Source organism: Cavia porcellus, unplaced genomic scaffold (assembly GCF_034190915.1).
Source record: "Cavia porcellus strain 051 isolate PalLab524CR breed Dunkin Hartley unplaced genomic scaffold, mCavPor4.1 scaffold_12, whole genome shotgun sequence".
Taxonomy (NCBI): domain Eukaryota; kingdom Metazoa; phylum Chordata; class Mammalia; order Rodentia; family Caviidae; genus Cavia; species Cavia porcellus.
This window is the reverse complement of record NW_026947495.1, coordinates 75,559,705-75,581,565: the sequence shown is the minus strand read 5'-3', so window position 1 is coordinate 75,581,565 and position 21,861 is coordinate 75,559,705. Positions and strand designations below refer to the sequence as shown.

Below are 21,861 nucleotides of genomic sequence, written 5' to 3'. Positions count from 1 at the left end.
GATTTGCAGACTTTGTCCTCGGATCAAGCCACTTGTCACCGAAGGAAGTGAGTCTGCATGAAGCCCAGTACGGGCTTGGAGGCGCCTTCCTGGAAGAGCAGCTCTTTACCCCGCAGCCCGACGGTGTCCCTGCGAGTTGACCGAATGCTGGACAAGGACGTGGGCACTGATAGAACTGGGCAGAACTGTTCTGATGGCGGCCATGGAGAAGAATAAGCCGTACTTGAAAGCAAAGCAGCCTAGACTGTGAAGAAGTTAGTGTGCGTGGCAAGTTCGGCTGCCCGCTGTCCTGGACGTGGCCACCAAGCTTCTGTGACCTCACTGACACCTGTCCTGAGTGAGGGCTTCCATTGGGAACAAGGAAGTCACATTGCTCCTCAAGGGACAGTAGAGGTGACAGGTGCCTTGTCACCAGCGGGTACTAATCCTGTCTTAATCCCTGAACCTGTCTCACAAGACTGCGTTCCTCCCCTGCATTTCGTCAGTGTCCGCGCTGGGAGAGCGCGGGGACAGGCGGCCTCTGTTCTGTACACAGTACTGGCGTGGTCAGTGGAGACTGGTGCTCAGAGCTGTGACACCCGTGTGCGCCGTGGCTCTCCTCAAAGGGAAAGAGCGTGCACGGTGGCTGACCGAATTTGACTATAGAACCCTTTTCTATGGAGTTAACATTCCTTGGGACACATGATTGGAAAATGCTACTTGATGGTAGAATTGCAGTGTGGGGACAGTAAACAGCTTGTGCAAGGGTACAGAGGCAGCCCTGGAGAACCCAGGTCCTGGGGCGCCCCCTCACCCTGCACGAAGTAGCCTTCAGACCCACGCTGGGGACCAGCCCTGCCGCCTGGGCACACGGTGCTGGCTTCCTTTTTTTAATTCTTCCAGAGTGGCCATCTGGCTATTTAATAACTGATGAAGAGAAACATTTCTTAAGATTGTATTTTACAGTTTTGAAAGGACTTCTGTATACATTCATAAGGCCCAGAAGTTACAATTATTTTTTACACATTGAAATGGAAGGCATTTGAACTTTAGTGACATCTAGAGTCATTTTTAAAAAATTGTTTTGCTATCTATGTTTGTAATGGTGTCCTACAAAACAGACGTGTGATATTTTTGACACAATTTAATTCATGATGTTAAACTTGAGCGTGAAATAAGGCCTGCGTGCTGACCCAGAGGCCAAAACAGTCCGGGGTTTGGATGCAGCAGAATGATCTGTGGGCAGAGATGCTGCTGAATTGATTCTCCGAGAATCCCCCTCAGGCATTTCCCTGATGGGGAAGTGAAGGATGAGTTTCTCTTATTAAGAGACGAATCATGGGGGAGGGACCTACAGGGAATTTTGTCACTTGATTTCCTGAGCCAGGTTTAGTAGAGCCCTCTTACCTTGTTACAGTGTCACTGCTCAGAACTTGCCAGATTGATTTTCAAATGTTGTTTCTTCTTTGAAGCAGAGCATCAGTTTTTATAGGTCAGCTTTTGCAAGAGATCTTTTAATACTGGAAGCCTTGCTGCTTTTTTGTAAACCTCATTAAATTCACTTTGTGCCTTTGCATAGACTGATTTTAAGCGATCAGCATATCTTCCATTCACTTTTATGACAGCTATTTTATAGGCACAAACAGAAGTTTTGTGCTATTTTCATTAGTCGAACCTGATTTTATTTTTTATATTTATCGGTGATGTTAGCATATGAGATACAGCAATGCCGGTGCTTATCCAGCTGCCTCCTGACAGGAGCCTGTGTCCACACTGTGGGTGTCACGTGAGCATCTGCAGGGAAGGGCAGCTCCTGGGCCCCAGTCCGCCTGGCCACCACACTAACAGCTCACACAAGAGCAAACACAGCCTTCTGGGATATCGTTTTTTATGTGTCTTTTTCAATTTCATGAATTTGCATGAGTACCACGAGAAGCTATACAATTAAAGGCTTTCCTGATATTTTCTGGTGTCTCTAAGTTATTTCAGATCTAATACAGCACTGATTACAACTCAGTTTCCTACAGCTGATGTACAGATTTTCCCCTCCACGCCCTCCTCCCTTATTTTCTCCTTTCCTTCCCTTTCTCTGCCCTGTTAAAGGCCTTGAAGCACTTTAGGGACCACGCAGTCAGCTAGCCGTGCCCCCGAGCCGGGGTGAAGCTGGCTTTGTGCTCCCCACCACCATAAGTGTGGAGTCGGGCAGAACAAAACCCTGTGTGCATTCTCGCTTACATGAGGTGCCCACAAGAGCCTTCTGTTGTTAGCAAATTGGGCCGTTTGACACTACAGGTGTGGGCGACACAGCATGGGTGGCCACGCTTAAACAATTGAATCATTCAAATGTTATTTTTAAAAGGTTTTTAAAAATACATTTTACAGATCACGAAAAATGCTTTGTGAATTCGTTATATAATTTGCCAGCACTACTTAGGGCTGAGTTAGAGGAGAGTGTCCTCCTGACATTTAGGACACTATTTGAATTTGTAGGTTTTTTTTAAAGTCTGGAAACTTAAAAAAAAATTTAGAGCTTAAAAGGTTGGAGTAGATGATGGATTAGATACATGGATGTATCTAAATACATGAATGAATAAAGATCCTGAAGTGGCACCAAGAGAAGAAACAGGATCTGACGTGAATGTGTACGTGATTAGGCCCCGGAAGTGGAGATGTGCCGTTTTATTTTGGAGCAGGATCCTGTGCACAGGTGGTATGAATGGTGCTGGGGTTTTGGGGAAGCATGAGGTGAAACAGGTACTGTTAGATGTCTCAGGAGCAGGCTTTCTGAGGGCCCTTATTGCTGGCGTGGCACTGATGAGGTAGATATGTGGGGGACTCCTGGCCTGCTTGATCAGAAGCCCGATTTCTGCCATCGTTCCTTAGGAAGATCTGTCTCCCCTTAGCCAGGTTAGAGACCTTAGTGTCCACTGGGTGGTTCGCAGTTGAAGATACAACTGGCACAGAGATAAAAGTAACCTGACTTGCAGGAGAAAGATTTTTGTGGTGTCAAATTATAAGACGCTTCCTTGGTCAGTGGGAAAAGGTGAAGGGAGTTTTTACATAGTTCACTTGTTTAATGTCATGAGGTCCGAGTCCAGTCCAAACACAGTGAGACAGGCTTGCTAATGGGGTGAGCCCTCCAGTCTGCTGGTGAAGCCACCCCTTCCGTCACCACGCCCTGCCAGCAGTCACCTGCGACCACTGGTTCTCTACTCTTTATTCTTGACCTGGCGTCCTACCCTCTTTTAGCAGGCATGCTTTTACGGAGGTCTGTGAAAATCTTCAGTCTTTCTCTGGCCTCAGAGTCAAATCATCTTTCTAAAGTAACTTTACATGGTTTTACTATGATCTTCAGTTTGGAGTGGGCATGCGTCCCAGGACCAGGCTGGGAAGATGCTTTTAGTGGGATAGCTTTTTATGAAAGAATTTCGGAGTTTTTTAGCTTTTAAGTTAATGATCAAAAGAAGACGGTTATCAACATGAATTGCATTTGCTTTCGTTGATACTTCTTAGAGAAAAAGAAAATGGACATTCCACACAGTTGTCTAGTAGCGGCTCTCTCCCCCAAGGCCTTATATGTTATGGAATTGTACTCATCATTTGTCTGTTTATCTTCTTCAGCTTATGTTTTGGTTGATTGTGCTCTTAATCAAGCAGCTTAGTACTTACAGTGCATACTGTAACCGAAAGTATTATCTATAGGATACCGCATGGCACTACAGTTTGTATGAATGATTATAAATGTAAATACCAACAAAACACTCAGATCGAGGCCCTGGTTGGGGAAAGAGCCAACACCCCTCTTGACAGGGCCCCCTGCCGCACAGCTCCATCTGTGGTGATGACACAGTGTTGGGGACATCACTTTAGCATCAGAACCGTCTGTAACGAAGACACCAAAATCACCTCACTTTCACAGGTGGCCCAAGGCTCAGAGGGTTGAGTCTTCATTCCAGATACCCTGGCTCCAGAGTCCACATTCCCAGCAGCACCCTCCAAGGGTTCCCGGGTTGGCAGGGAAGAGCTGGGCTTTCCTGGAGCTACCAGTGGGCAGAGGGAAGCTGGGGGTGCTGGGTGCCCACCTACATCGGCTGAGTGTCCCCGCTTGTCCCAACAGAAAGTCTGATGATGTTTTCTCTCCTGAGAAACTCTCCTCTCACTCCCCGCCCCCAGTGTCAACTCAGAAGGCTGGAAACTGTTGCATCATTGGGTCCGTTCTCATAGTAAACATCTCATAGCAAAGGCAGGGTGACTTTTTGGTATCAGTCATTACAGAGCACAGGACTTGTTCCATCACATCTTTATCATTTAAGAAACATTTAAAAACGGTATTTATTTTTATTTCAATACGTCCACTGTGCATGTCCAAAACAGCAGGCTTTTCAAAGAATTGTAAACACAAGATACAGTGTAAAGTTTTGACTCCCTCCAAGCAGCTTCAGAGCCACATACCGTACATACAGGGGAGGTTCAGCCCCTCACCTACTTCATTTCAGTAATTACACGAGCATAATAAATACATCTTATTTTAAAGGTCACTTAAAATGAGTCATGATAATGTACAGTACAGTACGTTTCAGTTCAAGTGCAAAAATAACTATTTGCTTAATTCTGTTGGTTACCTTATCCGGAGCCTGTGTTCTGTGATGAAGCTCAGCATCCAAGTGCAGAATTTCTGCTCCCTGATGCGGGATCAGGGAGAACCATCACAGGGAAGCCTCCTCTATAGCTCTTCCTGTCTAATCAGGACCAGAGGCCATTCCTGACTGCCATTCCTCTGTCCTGGGCTCCTCCACGGCTATCACACACAGCAGAAATGACTTCCATTCAGCTGAAGCAGCGGACCCTCCTGCCTGGTGCCTGCTGGGAGCCTCCCCTTTCATTCTGAGCAGCAGGCTTCCTGCATGATTCACCCACCTTGTTCTGACAGCAGCTGTAGCAGGCACACTTGCATGCACGAATCTGAGTTATCCAGTGTCTGTGTCTTTTTAGGAAAGAACACACTGAGACTGAGTTTTTCAGTCTTTTGACAGTACTTATCCCCCAACACCTGGTTTCTCACTTGTCAACTGTTAAAAATCATATCGTTCCCCTAGGCACTTACATCTTATACTGTTCTCTTTAAATACTACTGCTTAAGTAAAGGAACCCTTTGAAACTTAGTGATTTTTGTTTTATTCCATCCACTAAGTAAAGCCCAAACCACTATAAAATAGCAAACCGTGACCAAGGCTATTACTGTACCACCATACTCTGTAAACCCTGATCCATTAAGCCCCAGGATACTGAACTGGTTTTTTTCTTTTTTTCTTTTTAAATATTCTCTCATTTCTGGTCATTCTGAAAGTCTATTTAAAATAAAAAGCATTTTTAAAGCTCACCTTCACTTGCAGTAGTTGGTAACAGTTGTTACTGCTCAGAGAGTTGACTATTTTCATTGTACATATGTATATAAAAATATATTTGCTAGAGATATGTAGGGTTTATGACGAAACAGCTTTTTTCAAAACAAAAAGCATCTACTCACTTTCATCTGCTTACTTTTTAAATATGTTTTATAATTTTTAAATGGGTCTTAAGAGAAACAAAATTATAGATCTATTCTGTTTCTCCCAGTTTGCATGATGCAGCCAATAATAAGAAAAAATAATCCAAAGAGGGAAATTACGCCGGTACACCCGGAGAGGAACACCTGCGTACCCTGCACTTAGGGCCCCCGGGGTTTGCACCTGCCTGCACCATAAGAGCCCTTCCTCCAAGCAGCCCAGCCTGGGCCAACCTCTTCCTTCTGCCCTCCGCCAGAATGACGGAGGTGACCTTCCAGCCAGTGTGTACTGTCGCTCAGGTGTGTGTGCGCGAGCGTGTCCATGTTAATGAGTTTAGATATTCAGAAGCAAATGCGGCGTGTTCTGGGTGGGGGACCCCGACCCCTGCGGCCTGGTCGGGGAGCCCAGTTCCATGCAGGTGAGAGAGGTGCAGGATGCCCTCAGGGTCCTCCGGCAGCCCCAGGCTCCTCAGCGTCCCCACCCCCGGGGCGGACAGGGCCGGTCTGCGGGGACGGAGATGCTGCCGCAGCAACCGGAGATGGCTGGTCCCTAGATGGGTCAGAGTGGGTCTCACGAGGCACATGCCAGGCTCTGTCTGCTGGAGAGTTTTCCCGATTCTCACTGCTCACCTGGAAGAAAAACACAGATGCCCAGCCGTGAGGATGGCAAGTACAAGGGGCCCTTTGCATGGGTTCAAGTCAGATGCAGCACGTGAGGGGAGCTCAAACTGAGAGGCCTTTTCAGGGGCCGAGTCATAAAGGGTAAGGAGAGAATCGCTTACCTTTTGTGTCTTTTCCTGTGTGCAACTGCCAGGGCCGCATGAAAAACACAAAGACTATAAGCAGATGTGTCCTGAGCAAAGAGGAGCATGTTCACCCCAATACCTGGCACTCCCAGGCAAGCCACTGACTAGAAATGCAGGTCTCCTGGTGAGACTACAGAAGTCAAGAGGTGAGGACACTGTGTAATTAGAGTGAATAAGGGCCTATTCTCATCCCAGAGGGAGCTGGGGACAGACTGTCATGTAATTAAAAGCCCTATTAAGAGTAAGAAAATAAGACCTAACATCTATGTGAAAAAAGGAGGAACATAAAAAAACACTTGCGTAATTAATGGTAACTGTAAATATACACACATCAGTACCTTTTTTATAAATGCATATTGGTTTTACAAATCAGGAAACATGATTGTTTTTAAAGATGGTTTTCTTCTAAATTAGAACTCGTTACTTTTCAGTAGACGAATACCCAAAGAAAAAAGAAAAAATTTTTGTGATTGATTCTGAAATGTTAAAAAAAAAAAGTTGTCAGTGTTATGGCAAGCTTAGCAAGCTCCTGTGAAACAAGGAGCGTGCAAAAGACAACACTGCTCCTCGAGCAGCAGGCAGAACCCCTTCTCCCGCCTCACGCTCCTGCTGTAGGCTGGGAAATCCTCCCCTGGCCGCTCCTCTTTGCTCAGTGTCTAGTTTTGGGCTGCACAGAGTTTCCCTGACTTTATCATCCTCATAAACAGAGGATCGTTGATGGGGTGAAAAATTAGACTGGATTAAAGACCAAGGATATAGCCCAGAGGCACAGTGCCTGCTTGACAAGTGCAAGGTCCTAAGTTCAATTCCTGGTACCAAAAACAAAACAAAACAAAACTACATGAAGGTTTTATGTTGGTTTATAAAGCCAAGATAAATGCAACTAAGGTGCTTGGCTAAGCCTTCTCAAAAGGAAACTACTCCAGTTCCTCTCTATTTTTAAAATCTTTCCTCTATTTTTTTTCTTCTGGGTTCTCTTTTAAACTACCCTAAATATAGAGCTGATGTGACTCATCGAGTAAAAGGGAGCCATGAGTTTAAAAAGGGGGAAGTGCCTTTATTTCCTTGGCCAAACTTTCACTGAAGTCATACATACTTTCCCAAGTCACAGTACAGTTTTAACTGTTTAAGTTCCTCCTTTTTGCACTTTTCTAGGGCCAAGAAAAATCGCACATTTTTATTTTTCATATGAGTCTCTCACCAAACCATACTCCCACTGAGTTAGGGATCCTGTCAGAGCCATATGGTGGTTCAGGTTAGTATCTGACCTAATTTAAGGTCATTCCTGTTTTATACAGTACTCCCACCAGAACGCTGGGATTAGATTAATAAACATGGTTCCCCAAGCAAGAATCATATATCCTCACTACATTAGTATCAACACTGAAATGTATAGGAAAAGCACAAGGTCAGAATGGGTTTACTTATTTCAAGAATTACTATCCCTATTGTGAAGCCTTCCTGCGCTCATAAGTCAGAATTTTCCCTCCAAAAGACCTTGTAGAAACCCTATGACATAGTTATCACAGTGGATAGCAACTGTGTACATCTATTTTTCCCAACAAATAAATAACTCTTGATGGATGAAAAGCCATTGAGTATCCTCCATGAAGACAGGATTGCTAGCCCGGGTGGCAGGTTACCTGTAAAGGCTGGATCTCAGAAGCTCGGCTTTCTCTTGTCAGTTGCATGATCTCTTTAATTTGGTAGAGTGCGTAGACAAATGTCACCCAGGGAGAAGAGCTGACCCCCCAAGCTGGTTTGTTCACATCTTCCTGCTCTTCCTGGTGCTTGGTTTTCTTGGGCGGAAGTCTGGGCTCAATGCGCGGCATGACATCTTCCGACTGTTGCTGTACCAAATCGATGGTTGCTATGGGAACAGGACTGGAGGGAACAGGAATCCTTTCTGCCAACATTGTCTTATCTGGAGAGAAAACCATGTTTGAATTACTTGTCAGAATTTTCTATATATTTAAACAAACGTACAAAACAATAAGCTGGGCACGTGTAATCCCAGCTACTCCGAAGGCTGGAAAACAGGGAAAAACCAGTTTTGCTTTCTTTTTCTAACTCATTGGGATTAAAATCTCTGCAACAAGTGAGTTTTTCTCAGCAGAAGCACCTCGGGTACCCGAGGCCAAGGCTTCTGAAGGATGCCCTAGGGAGATGAGCCCTGTGCTGAGCCCCGTACATGCATTCTGCTGGTGGGTCTTTCTCACTAACAAGTTGATTTGTCTTGTTCTCATGTGCATCTTACATGTCATATAGTCTCCCTTTCAAATAATAATTTTAATAAAGGCTGTATTTGTGGCTCAGAGAAATGTTCACATTTCAGACTGAGACTTGTTCTGAAAAAGATGATAATGGCATAGAAAGTAATATCCCTCCCTCTCCCTGGTAGTCAAACCTCACACATATCTGACTTGACTCTGAAATCCTTTTAGAATACAGCCAGGGAAATATAAACTAATACTTCCTTAGTACTTTGTATCATAAATAAAACAGCAAAACTCCAGCCTACTGAACCACCAATATTTTTTCTAGCACAACAGGTAGCTTCTTTCTAAGTAGAAATCCACTGGTATATCACCGAGAAAACCCAGCCGAGGTACTGGCCTTCCAAGGAGCAGACCTTGTGGTCTGAGCCATTAGAAGCATTGAGAAAAAATGCAAATGTTTACCTTCCTCCTCATCTGGCACTGCCAGCCACTGGATCAGGGCAAAGAGCAGCAGGATCACCAAGCAGGCCATGCCAATTCCCCGGAAGGTTGCGGCAGCCCCTTTGAAAACAAGCAGAAAATGCCACAGAGAAATTCCCAAAGGTGCAGGGAGCCCTCCTCCAAAACTCAGCGTTCTCAGATTTGGAGCAAAGAAAGCAAGCTTTCAATGCGCCAGAGAGATGTGCCCTGCACCCAGCTCCTGGTATGATAAAAGCTCGGGCTGGAGCGGTGTCAGGAGCCCCAGGTGCTGTGGTGCTGTTACTGACCAGCTATAGAACCACACATCAAAAGGACCATCAGCGAGTCCTGCACTCATGATACATAGTGTCCAGGGGCTCTGTCCTCTTCACAAAGACCACGGCCCACTGCTAGCACACAGCCCTGCTGATCTGTAGTTTTGAACACACAGCTTCAATAGTATGCAAAGTCTCATGTCCCTGTGTCCCTGCATAGTGACCGAGGAGTCAAGAACCATGGAGCACAATCATCTCATTTCCACCTTAGCCCTGTATTTCCAGAAAAGGAGACTGGATAAGGGGACAGTGTTATCCAGATGCATGGACAGTATCAAAGACAGCCTGTACTCAGATTTCCCTGGGCCACAGTCTCCTGATGGAACAACAGTGATGAATTTTCTTCCTTTAGCATTATTGTCAGCAGGCTTAGGGCACCTTGCTTTAAATGCAAGCCCCATGTGCTAATTCACTGGGGGGTCGTGTGGCCTCTGGAAGGTATCTGTGTATCATCTCGGGCTTGCTCCTGTCGACTTGACTAGGATCATGCTTTGTAATTTCGACTACCAGGGAATCTACAGAGAACATAAATACTGAAGTTTAGCTTCTGGCAATCTTTAGCAATAATTTGAGTGTTAATTGAGGTACTGAATAATCACATTTTCACCACAGAAAGAGAGAACACCGTCCTCACCGAAGTAGTTGACCAGCACGCCTCCGATCATGGCACCGCAGCCTCGGCCCAGCCCCAGGTGCAGGCCCTGTAGGATGCCCTGGGCAGATGTCCGCAGCTCTGGGGGCACGGCCGCACTGAGGTACGAGATGCAGGCAGCCCAGATGGCCGCGTGGGTCACCCCTGGGGAGGAAGAGAGAAGGAATGGAGTCTTGCTCAAAGCTCCTTTAGTTACTCTTCACTGAAATGTGAGTTACTTACTGAATGAGGCACCTATTTTATGTATGTGTATACATATGTGCATGGATGAATATGCATGTTATGGTAAAATACACGTAACAAAATTTTACCATTTTAACCATTTTTAAACATGCAGTTCAGTGGCAATAAGGACACTCACAGTGTTACAAGGCCCCCATCTTCATCATCTCCAGAACTTTATTTTTAAAAATTTTTTTTATTTTAAAGAGATTAAGATAAGAGGACATAACAAAGCAGATCAGCACAGAACAATTTAAGCAACACAGTACTTCACCACCATACAACCGGATATAACAGTAGCTACCATGACGTCTCTTTCCTTGAAATAGTTGAGCATACCTTCATATACAATGGTGTCAAACGTAACAAAATAATATAAAACCATTAAAGAGAATGAAAGTATTACAGGGCATTCAGAACCAAATAACAGGAAATGAACAATGGTTACTATATTATCTCATTGTCCATAAAAAAAATTTGTTTATACTACCACACATAATAAAATCCAGTAAGATACAACATGATAGAACCAGTGGAAACAGAAGAACAAAAGTATGGTAGGACTTCAAAACAAGATAATATTACATCAGCCCTGGCTATTATAATGCCTTGTTTTCTTCAAAATAGCTGTTCATACTATCACAGATAATAAAATCAACCCAGGATAAAACCATTCCAACTAATGAATGGAAACATGATAAGGCCTCAAAGCAATATAATGGGGAATCATGATTCCCATAAACTTTTATGTACTCTTACTATTTCTTACACTAGGGAGACTATAAAGTATTTATACATGTGAGTTTGCTTTATTTTGCTTATGAGTATGGTCTCAAGTTGCATCCACTTATTTATAAATATCTCAATGTGATCATTCTTTATAGTGAGTAGTACTTCATTGCATAAAAATACAACTTTTTTTATCCATTCCTCAGTTGTTGGACACTTAGGTTGTTTCCAACATCTGGCTATTATAAATTGTGCTGCTATAAACATGGGTGCACATACATCACTGTGGTATGGTGTTTTTATACCCAGTTTCATTCCCAGTTCTGGGAATATGCCTAGAAGTGGAATAGCTGGATCAAATGGGACTTCCAATCCCAGCCTTTTGAGAAATCTCCAGACTGACCTCCACAATGGTTGCACCAGTCTACACTGACACCAACAGTGCAGGAGAGTTCCGTTTTCCCCACAGTCTCTCCAGCATTTGTTGTTAGTAAGTAGTTTTCTTGATCCTGGCCATTCTTTCTAGAGTGAGATGGAATCTCAGTGTGGTTTTAATTTGCACTTCTCTAATGAGTAATGATGATGCACATTTTTTCATGTATTTATTTGCCATTTGTATTTCTTCATCTGAGAATTGTGTATTCACCTCAGATGCCCATTTTTGGATTGGATCTTTGAATTTTGAGGGTCTGATTTTTTTTAAAATTCTTTATATGTTTTAGACAAAAGACCTTTGTCTGAGGGACAGTTCATTAAGTTTTTTTTTTTCCAGTTTGTGGGTCTTTTCACTATGCTGGAGATTTCTTAACATGCAGAAACTTTTTAATAAGATGTGACCCCAGCTATTGATTCTGGGAAGTATTTCATATACAGTTTGATTCCTGTTCATGAATTCTCTAGCTACCCCAGATTTTTACCCAATTTGTCTTCCAACAGATTTAGGGTTTCTGTTTTAATATTCAGATATTTGATCCATTTAGATTTCAGTTTAGTACATGGTGATAGGCTTGGATCTAGTTTTAGCATATGGAGAGCTAGTTTTCCCAGAAGCATTTATTAAAGAGACGGTCATTCTTCCAGTGAACATGGTTGGCTCCTTTATCAAAGATAAGGTGGTTGAGTGTGTTTGCAGTTGTGGTTGTATCTTGTAATCTGTTCCACTGATCTTCATTCAGATCTGTTTTGATTCCAGCACCATGTTGATTTTACTACAGTTGCTTTGTAGTATAACTTCAATTTAGGGATTGTGAGGCCTTCAGCCCTGCCTTTGCTGCTGAGAACTGTCTTTGCTATTCTAGGTCTCTTCTGATTCCAGATGAATTTTAGGAGTAATTTCTCTAGATCTATGAGGTATGTTGATGTTATTTTCATTGGGATTGCATTAAATCTGTGTAACAGTTTTGGGAGAATGGCCATTTTTACAATATTTATTCTTCCTATCCATGAACAAAGGATGTCTTTCCATTTTCTGAGATCCTCTTCGATTTCTTTTAGGGAATTATAATTTTCCCCATAGATCTTTTACATCTTTTGTGAGATTAATTCCTATTTCATTTTTTTGGATGCTAGTGTGAAGGGTATGGCTCCTCTTATTTCTCTCACAGTAATTTTGCTATTAGTGTATAGAAATGCTATTGATTTTTGAGTATTGATTTTGTGTCCAGCTACATTGCTGAATTTATTTATTATATCTAGGAGAAGTTCAATGGGCTTTGGGAGTCTTCTATTTAGAGTATCATGTCACCTGAAAATGATAATTTAACTTCGTCTTTTCCTACTTTTACCCCACTTATTTCTCTTTCTTGTCTAATGGCTAGTATTTCCAATACTATATTAAATAGGAGCAGTAATAAGGGACATCCTTGTCTTATGCCTGATTTTAAGGTAAAGGCCTTCAGTTTTTGGTTATTTAATATGATGCTGGCTGTTGGTTTGTCATAGATGGCCTTTATCATATTGAAGTAAAGACCATCTATTCCAATTTTCTGTAAGGTTCTTATCATTAATGAGTGTTGGACCTTATCAAAAGCTTTTTCTGCATCTATAGAAATGATCATGTGATTCTTACTTTGGCTTTATTGATATGGTAGATTACATTTATTGATTTACACATGTTGAACCATCCCTGCATGCCTGGGATAAATCCCACTTGGTCATGGTGTATAATCTTCTTGATGATTTGCTGCATCCTGTTTGCCAATATTTTATTGAGGATTTTTGCATCTATGTTCATTAGGGAGATTGGCCTGTAGTTCTCTTTTTTAGTTGGGTCTTTCTCAAGTTTTGGTACTAGAGTAATATGTGCTTCCAGGAATGACTTAGGAAGGATTGCTTCCCTTTCAATTTCATTGAAGAGTTTGAGGAGTGTCGGTATTAGGTCTTCTTTGTATTTCTTGTAGAATGCCGCAGTGAATCTTGTCTGGGCCTGGGCTCTTCTTTGTAGATAAGGACTTAATTACATTTCCAATTTCATTAATAGAAATTGGGTTATTTAGCAGTTTTACATCTTCTTGACCTAGCTTTGGTACTTCATATGTTTCTTAGGGATCTGTCTATCTCTTCTGTATTATCAAACCTATGAGTAGAGGTTTTCGAAATAGGTATTGATGATCTTCTGTATTTCTACAGAGTCTGTAGTGATTTCACCTTTTTCATTCCTTATTGCATGAATTTGAGCTTTTTCTTCCCTTTTAAAAATAAGGTTGGCTAGGGGCTTATAAATTTTATTTATTCTTTTAAAGAACCAGCTCCTTGATTCATTGATTCTTTGGATTGTTTTCTTAGTCTCTATTGCATTAATTTCTGCTCTGATTTTTATAATTTCCTCCCTTCTTTTGGCTTTGGGCTTGACTTGTTCTTCTTTTTCTAGATGTTTGAGGTGTAGCATCAGGTTATTTATTTGTATTTGTTCTGTTTTCCTTATGTGGGAACTTACTGCAATAAATTTTCCTCTGAGGACTGCTTTCATTGCATCCCACAGATTCCAGTAAGTTGTGTTTGTATTTTTGTTTGCTTGTAGGTATTGTTTACTTTCTTCTTTAATTTCCCCTGTGACCTACTGATTGCTCAAGAGTGTATTATTCAATTTCCATGTGTTTGTGGGGTTTTTGCAGTTTCTTTTATCATTAATTTCTAGTTTTATGGCGCTATGATCTGATAACATGCATGGAATAATTTCAATTCTTTTGCATTTATTTAAATATGTTCCGTGGGCTAGTATATGGTCTATTTTAGAGAATGCCCCATGTACTGCTGAGAAGAATGTATATTCTGATGTTGTTGGATGGAACACTCTGTATATGTCTATCAAGTCCATTTGTTCACAAGTGTGATTCAGTTCTATTATTTCTTTGCTGATTTTCTGTCTGGTTGATCTGTCCCTTGGTGTCAATGGTGTGTTAAGGTCTCCTGTGTTTTATTAATAATTGTGTTATTGCTTATTGGATTTTTCATTTCTATTAATACTTGCTTTGTATAACTGGGTACTCTGGAATTTGGTGCATATATATTTAAGATTATTATCTCTTCCTCTTGAAGTTTTCCCCTGACCAGTATGTAGTGACCTTCTTTATCTCTTAGTATCATTCTTGGTTTGAAGTTCACTTGTCTGCAAACCGAATAGCTACCCCCGCCTTTTTTTTACAGTTCCTGTTGCATGAAGTATTGTTTTCCATCTTCTGACTTTCAGTCTGTGAGTTTCTTTTTGGGTTAGATAGGTTTCTTGCAGACAGTATATGGTTGGATGTTGTTTCTTGATCCATTCTGCCAGGCTGCTTCTTTTAATTGGTGAATTGAGACCATTTACATTAATGGTTATAACTGTTATATATTGGCTTATTGTTGACATGTTATCTTTCTGCTGCTGCATCTTTATCTTTCCATTCTGTTTAATTGTCTGCCTTGCTTAGTGGTTTTTTCCTATGTGTATCTAAACTGTTTTTCAGTATTCTTTGCAGGGTTGGATTGGTGATCATGAAGTTCTTCAGCTGTTCTTTGTCATGGAAGTATCTTATTTCTCCATCAATTTTGAAGGACAGTTTTTCAGGGTACATCAGTCTAGGTTGGAAATCATTTTCCTTTAGGATCTGAAATACTTCACTCCATGCTCTTCTTGACATCATTGTTTGTGCTGAGAAGTCTGCTATGATTCTGATAGGTTTTCCTTTATAGGTGATCTGTCTTTTGCCTCTAACAGCTTTTAATATTCTATTCTTATGTTGGATTACTGGGATGGTGATTATTATATATCTGGGTGTAGTTTTATTTTGGTTATGGTTATTTGAAGTTCTATATACTTCACTAATCCACATGTCAGTTTCCATTCTCATGTTTGGGAAATTTTCAGCTATTACTTCTGTAAATAGTGTCTTGATATCATTTGTGTTGTCCCCTTGTTTTTCATTTATACCTATCAATCTTATGTTGTTTTTCTTTGCATCATCTTGCAGCTGTTGAATTGTTATTTCCTGATCCCTTGTTCTTTTTAAAAGATCTTTTGGGGCTGGGGATTTAGCTCAGTGGCATAAGCACCTGCCTTGCAAGCAGGCAGTCGTGAGTTCAATCCCCGGTACCGATAAAAAGGAAAAAGACAAAAAAAAAAAAAAAAAAAAAAAAGATCTTTCTTTTCCTGTTCACTAGCTGCAATCTTGTCTTCGAGGTCTGAAATTCTGTCTTCACTTTTGCTGAGGCAGTTTTGAAAACTTTCAATGGAATTTTTAATTTCCTGTATATCTCTTTGAATCTGCTTCATGTATTCTGCTTCTTACACCGTTCATCCAGGAATTCTAACTTTTTGTTATGTTCCTCTAATTTTTTAACTGTGTCTTCTTTAGATGTGTTCAACGTATCTTTCATTTCTTTTATCATTTCTTCTTTTACCTGGGAGATTATTTCTAGTTTGAATTCCTTTGAAGCTTCCTGGCGTTGCTTTTTATTTTAGTTGCTATTATTTCAGGTATTTCAGGTGTATGGCATGTATTTTTTTCTATGTACATGGCTCTTAGGCTTTCTTCGGATGGGCTGGCGGTTTGAGGTTGCATTTTGGTCTTTTGTTTTGTTATTTTCCTGTATTTCCATGTTTCAAGTGGTGTTCCAAGGCTTCCCCTGGGCGTGTTGGAAATTGTCTCCTATGCCTCAGCTCCTGGGACTGAATGGAGGTTGCTGAGCGTGGTCCAGTCAGGCGCACAGGACCTCCCATGCCATCTCCAGTGTTCCAGTTAGCTGGGCAGGCACCTAGCCACTATGGGTGATGGTCCAAAGCTCTCCATGGGTAAGGATCAATGCACTGGAACTCACGTCATGTGCCCTCAACTCCCCTGATTGAAGAAAGTCGCTGGGCGTAATCTAGTCTGTCTGCAAAAACTCCCAAGCCTAGTCTAGTGTGGCTGGAAGCTAGGCGGGTCCTTGACCACTGGGAGTAATGATCTTTAACTTTCCCAGGGCTTGGGATGGTGTGCCATCTCCAGAAGTTTTTATTGCCCCAGACTAAAATGCAGTGGCCTTTCATCCTTTATCCCAGCCCCTTGGGGCATACACCATTACTCTCTATCTCCAGGAGGGCAGCTCCTCTAGGTATCTTGTACCCACAAAATCATAGGGTCCTTGGTCCTTGTCCCCTTTGTGTCTGGCTTATTTCATTTAGCATGGAGCCTTTGAGGTTCACCCATGCTGTAGCATGATTAGAACGTCCTACCTTTTTAAGGCTAAGGTTCCACTGTACATATCAAACACCTTTTGTTCCTCTTTGTTCCCCTGATGAACATCTGAGTTGTTTCCACCTTTTGACTACAGTGAATAATGCTGCTGTGAAATTGCTTTGTATGAATCTGTTTGACTCCCTGATTTTAACTCTGTTAAGTACACAGGGGGAAGTGGGATTACTGGGTCACATGGTCACTGTATGTTTAATACTCTGAGGAACACCGAAGTGTTTTCTGCACTGTTTTACATTCTTGCTAGACATGCACAAGAGACTGATTTCTCTACATCCTTGCCAGCACGTTATTTTTGTCTTCTTTGAAGTAATAGCAATTGTAGCATATGAAGCAGTATCTCATTGTGTTTTTGGACTTGCATTCTCCTACTTATTAGGAAAACCAAGCATCTTTAGGTGCTTCTTGGCCATTTGTGTACCTTCTTTTGTTCCAGTCCTTTACCCACTTTTGAATTGGGTTGATTTTCTTGTTATTGAATTGTATTTATTTATAGGTCCTGGATATTCACTCCTTGATGGGCATATACTTTCCTATAAAGATTATTTCTGTTTTCCCCATTTAAATTAGCAGTACAAATCACATTTCTGGAGATCTAAGATTATCTACATTAACTATAATTCTGTGAGCTTGAGGTTTATGATTCAAAGGTTAAATCAATTTTCACGCTTCAGAGTTTGAATTGGTTTTTTGAAATATAGAGGCCAATTACAATGCTTAGCTGTTTTGCTTTATCTTCACCATTTGGATAGAACAGAAAAAGGACATAACAGGTCAAAAATCATCACTTTAACATATGAGAACTGTATGTTGTCTAAATTAAAATCTTCACTGAGGTACTGTTTTAAATGTGGTTTTTAAAAGATACCATCAAAACAGTTTTACAGTTAGAAGCGATTCAGAAGTCATCTGGTTTTGCTTAGATAAAGCCATGGCTCCTTCTTTTTTTAAAAAAAATCTCATTTGGAGATAAGATCATCAAAAGCTATTAACCTAAGTTTTTTATAATTAAACTAAAAGGTCAATATCTTTTAAGATTTTTTTTTTTTGGTCGTTTTCATTTTTATCGGTACCAGGGATCGAACTCAGGACTGCCTGCTTACAAAGCAGGCACTTATGCCACTGAGCTAAGTCCCCAGCCCCATCTTTTAAGATTTGACTTAACATTCGTCTGCTTCTGGCCAGCATAGAATAGCAGAACTACATTTACTTTTTCTGAAATTACTTAAAAACGGATCCAGGCATATAAAATAATGTTTTCCTAGACACTGGCCATCAGGAATAAAGACTGACCCCTGAGAGACAGGAAACCAGAGACATTCGCTTACTGCCCATTGAGTCTGGATGGTGCAGGGCACGGAGGAGACTGGTTGAAGATTCTATGAAGCTAACAGTCTCAGGTGCCAAGGTTGGAATGCCAGGCAGAACACCAAAGAAGTGAACTCCAGAGAGCTGCAAAGAGTTCCCCTCAAGTGTTTAGCAAGGTACTGATTAGCACACACATGTGCAGACAGCAACCAAACCCAAGGAAAGAACCACCCAAGAATATTTTAGAGAAAAGTATTCAGAGTTCACATGAAGGTGGGAATAGCATCTGTTCCCTTGAGCCAGACTGGAAAAATGTGGTTCTTGGGTCAGTGTTATAAAGTAATTATTCCTATTTCTGGGAACAGTGGTACACACCTGTAATCACAGCACTCAGAAGACCAAGACAGGAGGAACTTTTAAGAGTTCAAAGCCAGCCTGGGCTACATAGTGAGTTCAAGGCCAACCCAGACAACATAGTGAGCCCTTGTTCATTACCAATCCAAACCAGAATGGCCCTGGACTAGTAACTGCTCAGGCCTCACCTAACAAATCTTAAAAATAAGACACAAAAAGATCATACTATTTCCAAGTGATGTAAGCATGTCCCAGAATAAAGCTCAAGAATATTTATAGAAATACAAATACCCAGCACCCCAAAAAAGGAAAATTTACAATGTGTGACATACAATCAAAAATCTCCAGCCAGTGATGATCTCACTCCATAGATTCACAATAGACAGAAACACTATTTTTAGGCATATTAGGTTATATGCTGCATAGCTGACTAAGAAACATCAAAATATTTTTCTATGTCCTACGCATTCTCCTTCACTATTTTAAGTAGTTTTTTTCTCAGGGATGGGGATTAAACCAATTCCAAACACATGGTAGGCAAGCACTCTGCCACAGAGCCATAATCGTAGCCCTAAGTAGGTTATTTATTTAACTAGAAATATGGACTAAATAGTTAGTAGTAGCATCCACAATTAATTAATTTGCTTTATCTTACTAAACAGTGGAAATACCCTAGATCAGGCCAGCCTTCTCAGAATTAAGTAATGCTTCAATAGCATTTTGATTATGAATGGTGACACAGTGACATACTGTGGGAATATTAAAGATGATGTTAACTTTCCTTTCAGATATGCATGTTATTATAAATCCTATAATAAAATTTAAAAATAATCCCAAGAAATAAAATTAATTCAAAATCAATTAGAATATAGTAAAATCTAAACTGCTGATTCATCTTTAAGGTATGACTTCCAAAAACTTGAAACCATCGAAAAGTTGTAGGTTAACCTTACTGGTGACCATGTCCAAGCAGTCACCTGTAGGTTTTACTAGTGGACAAGGATGGGCCTGTATGTGTCTGTAAGCATGTGCATTACACACATGACAACACTAGCATTTTATTTTTTGTTGTAATCTTTGATCAAATATAATTCTTGAAGTTATTCTCTCATATGTGAAGGCTTGGACCACAAAACCTTCCAATAATAGGTGTTCTTTCTCTCCCTCCTTCTTCCCTCTTTCTCTCCTTCCTTCCCTGTGTCTCCTTCAGAATTTGAGTGCTCTAAGAAAATTAAAGCATTTTCAGCTTTACTTGAGATGCTATTAAACTATTTTTAGAATATATATATATATATATATATATACATATATATAAATTTTTTAACTGGTATTAAGTGGCAGTTGTAAAGGATTCTCTCATTAGATTTCTAGAGTTTTCTTGTTTTTTGTGATTGGTTAGATAACTGGGAGCTACATTTTTAAAAGTAGCTCAAGGTATTAACTAAAAAAAAATAAGGTGCGTAGTGAGAATTTTACTCTGGTACTAATAGCAGAAAGAGGAAAGTCATATTGCCTCTATGTATGGTACAGTATTTTCTAGGCAAGATGTAAGATTAAAATTGATTTCTCTGAACTAACTTACTTTGAAATACCACAGCAGTGAAAGAATCCAATCTATACTACTTCCTAGAAAGAAATGTGAAACTAAGCAATCCATAAAGTACTGACAGCATCACCTTTAAGAGTTGTGGTTCTTATGCTTAAACTTGAATATACAACTCTCCAGGAATCTTCATAATCTCAACTCTTCTTCCCAGTGTTTTCACAACTGTGTTCTGCTCCTCTGGAGTTAAAATAATAAAAAAGCAACCCAGAAATCTAAAATCCTTCCACCAGTTTCCATTATTGTAAGGCAAAGTTAAGGATGTCTTAGTAAGTGTGCGACCTACAACAACTTCACTATAAAATGTAGGAGGCTGAAAGCATCCTAAGATATGAAAATAAAATGCTTCCGCTTCCTTTATCTTTTATTAGAGTACTAATAAAAAAGCAGTAGATGGTTATTCTCTATGTCATGAAATAAGTACACTTATTTGGTGGCACAGATAACTAACTGTATTTATACTGGATCAACAATTCAGCCTTACATCAGAGAACTAACTCTTAAGATCAAACAGTAAAAATAAAAAGGCCATTTGTCTGTTAATAGTAAAAAGACACACAAACTGACTCTCCCAGCAGGAGTTAACCTTTATTGGCTAACTGTCATCTGTTCACCCTAAGTGACAGTCCATCACCAAATCATAACATACCACTTCATAAATACGATGACAGACAATGAATGACTCTCAGAGACCTCATAGGTCACACAAACTTAATGTCTCACTACTCTTTACCTTTACAAAGCTCTAAACAGGGTTAGCTTAGAGGCCTAATAGAAACAGATATTTCCACACTACCTACTGCCAATCATCTGAGATGCACCACATTTAAATAACCTAGAACCACTAAAAATTCTTCATAAATAAAATTTTTTTCACTGCTGTAGCTTACTTTACAGAAAAATTTTCTTCATTTCTTCCAATCACATACACTACTTTTCTTTTCCAAAAATAAAACTAAGGTTCAGAGAGATCGAGGTGCTTTCTTCACAGCCCCACAGACAAGGGAGCAGTGGGCCATTCGAACCCAAAATACAGTATCTAAGTTTCAAATTTATGAGCTTTAGTGTTGCACTGGGCCGTCCTGATAATAGTCTGCAGTAATAAATGCACTCATATGCTTTGGGAACTTTTGCTGATCATATCAAACAAACATATTAAGCAATCCACCTGCTTAAAATAATGGGTACTGTCTTCTTAACTAATGTCTTCCCTTCCTAACGAGCTGATATGATCATATATATTTATACGCCCTTCCTCTTTATCTTATAATAGTCAATACTGATACTGTACAGTGCAGCAGCACACATTTAAAAATAGTTCTGTCATAGCCAATGAGGTTTCTACTGCAATATACGGCATGCAGGGGCAAGCAAAATGGTTCTTCTCTTCCCCAGTGGCCAGCTGAGTTTTGCAGGATGCTGTGTGGCTTAGGAAATCATATCATCACGGCTGGCAGCAGTGAATACTGACGATGTATTGAGAACCAGGACTGTTTTGCTTTTCCTGCTTCTGCCTCTGACGTATGCTCACTGAACAAAATATAATTTTCTCCTCGGCACTGACACACAGGCTCAGCAGTGAGAAGCTTTTCTGCTGACAGACCTGAGCAGACATTGCAGTTAGTTCAGGGTAATCCTCCAGGACGGAAGATCAGCCTGGGGAACCTGAGGGAGGGACTGCTCCGCCTAAGGAAAGGCCTTTGCCAGAGTCTGCTTTGATTGCTTAAGGTGGAGCTTGCCCAGATAAGCAAAGCCTCTCAGTGGCTTTAGCCCGTAGATATTTTCTTTCCTTGCTCACGGAAGTTCAGTGGGCAGGAGACAGGAGGGGCAGTGACTCTGCTCCATGCAGTGATTACCAGGCTCTCGGTGACCCTGGCAGAAGAGAATAGCACACGGGACATGCCTCGTTTTTGTGTGCATTTCACTGATCCAAAGCATT

At 40.9% G+C, this 21,861-nt stretch overlaps 2 protein-coding genes across 7 annotated transcripts in view; one reads left to right on the top strand and one right to left on the bottom strand.

Annotated features, from left to right (window-relative positions):
- The window catches only part of Nemp2 (nuclear envelope integral membrane protein 2), a 30,784-nt gene extending 28,843 nt beyond the window's left edge, over positions 1 to 1,941 (top strand). For 2 of the 3 annotated variants that reach the window (XM_063259447.1, XM_063259449.1), the window contains one exon: positions 2 to 1,941. In XM_063259447.1, coding sequence (XP_063115517.1) covers positions 2 to 140 — 139 coding nt within the window. In that variant the 3' untranslated portion in view covers positions 141 to 1,941. The remainder of the gene's footprint in view (position 1) is intronic. The other variant, XM_063259448.1, reaches the window with a different exon arrangement.
- A 2,338-nt stretch (positions 1,942 to 4,279) lies between these two features.
- Mfsd6 (major facilitator superfamily domain containing 6) overlaps positions 4,280 to 21,861 on the bottom strand; it is a 65,530-nt gene continuing 47,948 nt past the window's right edge. For 3 of the 4 annotated variants that reach the window (XM_013142547.3, XM_063259445.1, XM_003478778.5), the window contains exons 4-7: positions 9,978 to 10,139; positions 9,012 to 9,110; positions 7,974 to 8,254; positions 4,280 to 6,154 (exon numbers count right to left, since the gene is read on the bottom strand). In XM_013142547.3, the coding sequence (XP_012998001.2) occupies positions 5,966 to 6,154; positions 7,974 to 8,254; positions 9,012 to 9,110; positions 9,978 to 10,139 (731 nt within the window). In that variant the 3' untranslated portion in view covers positions 4,280 to 5,965. Of the gene's footprint in view, positions 6,155 to 6,306; positions 6,332 to 7,973; positions 8,255 to 9,011; positions 9,111 to 9,977; positions 10,140 to 21,861 lie in introns of all 4 variants that reach the window. The other variant, XM_063259446.1, reaches the window with a different exon arrangement.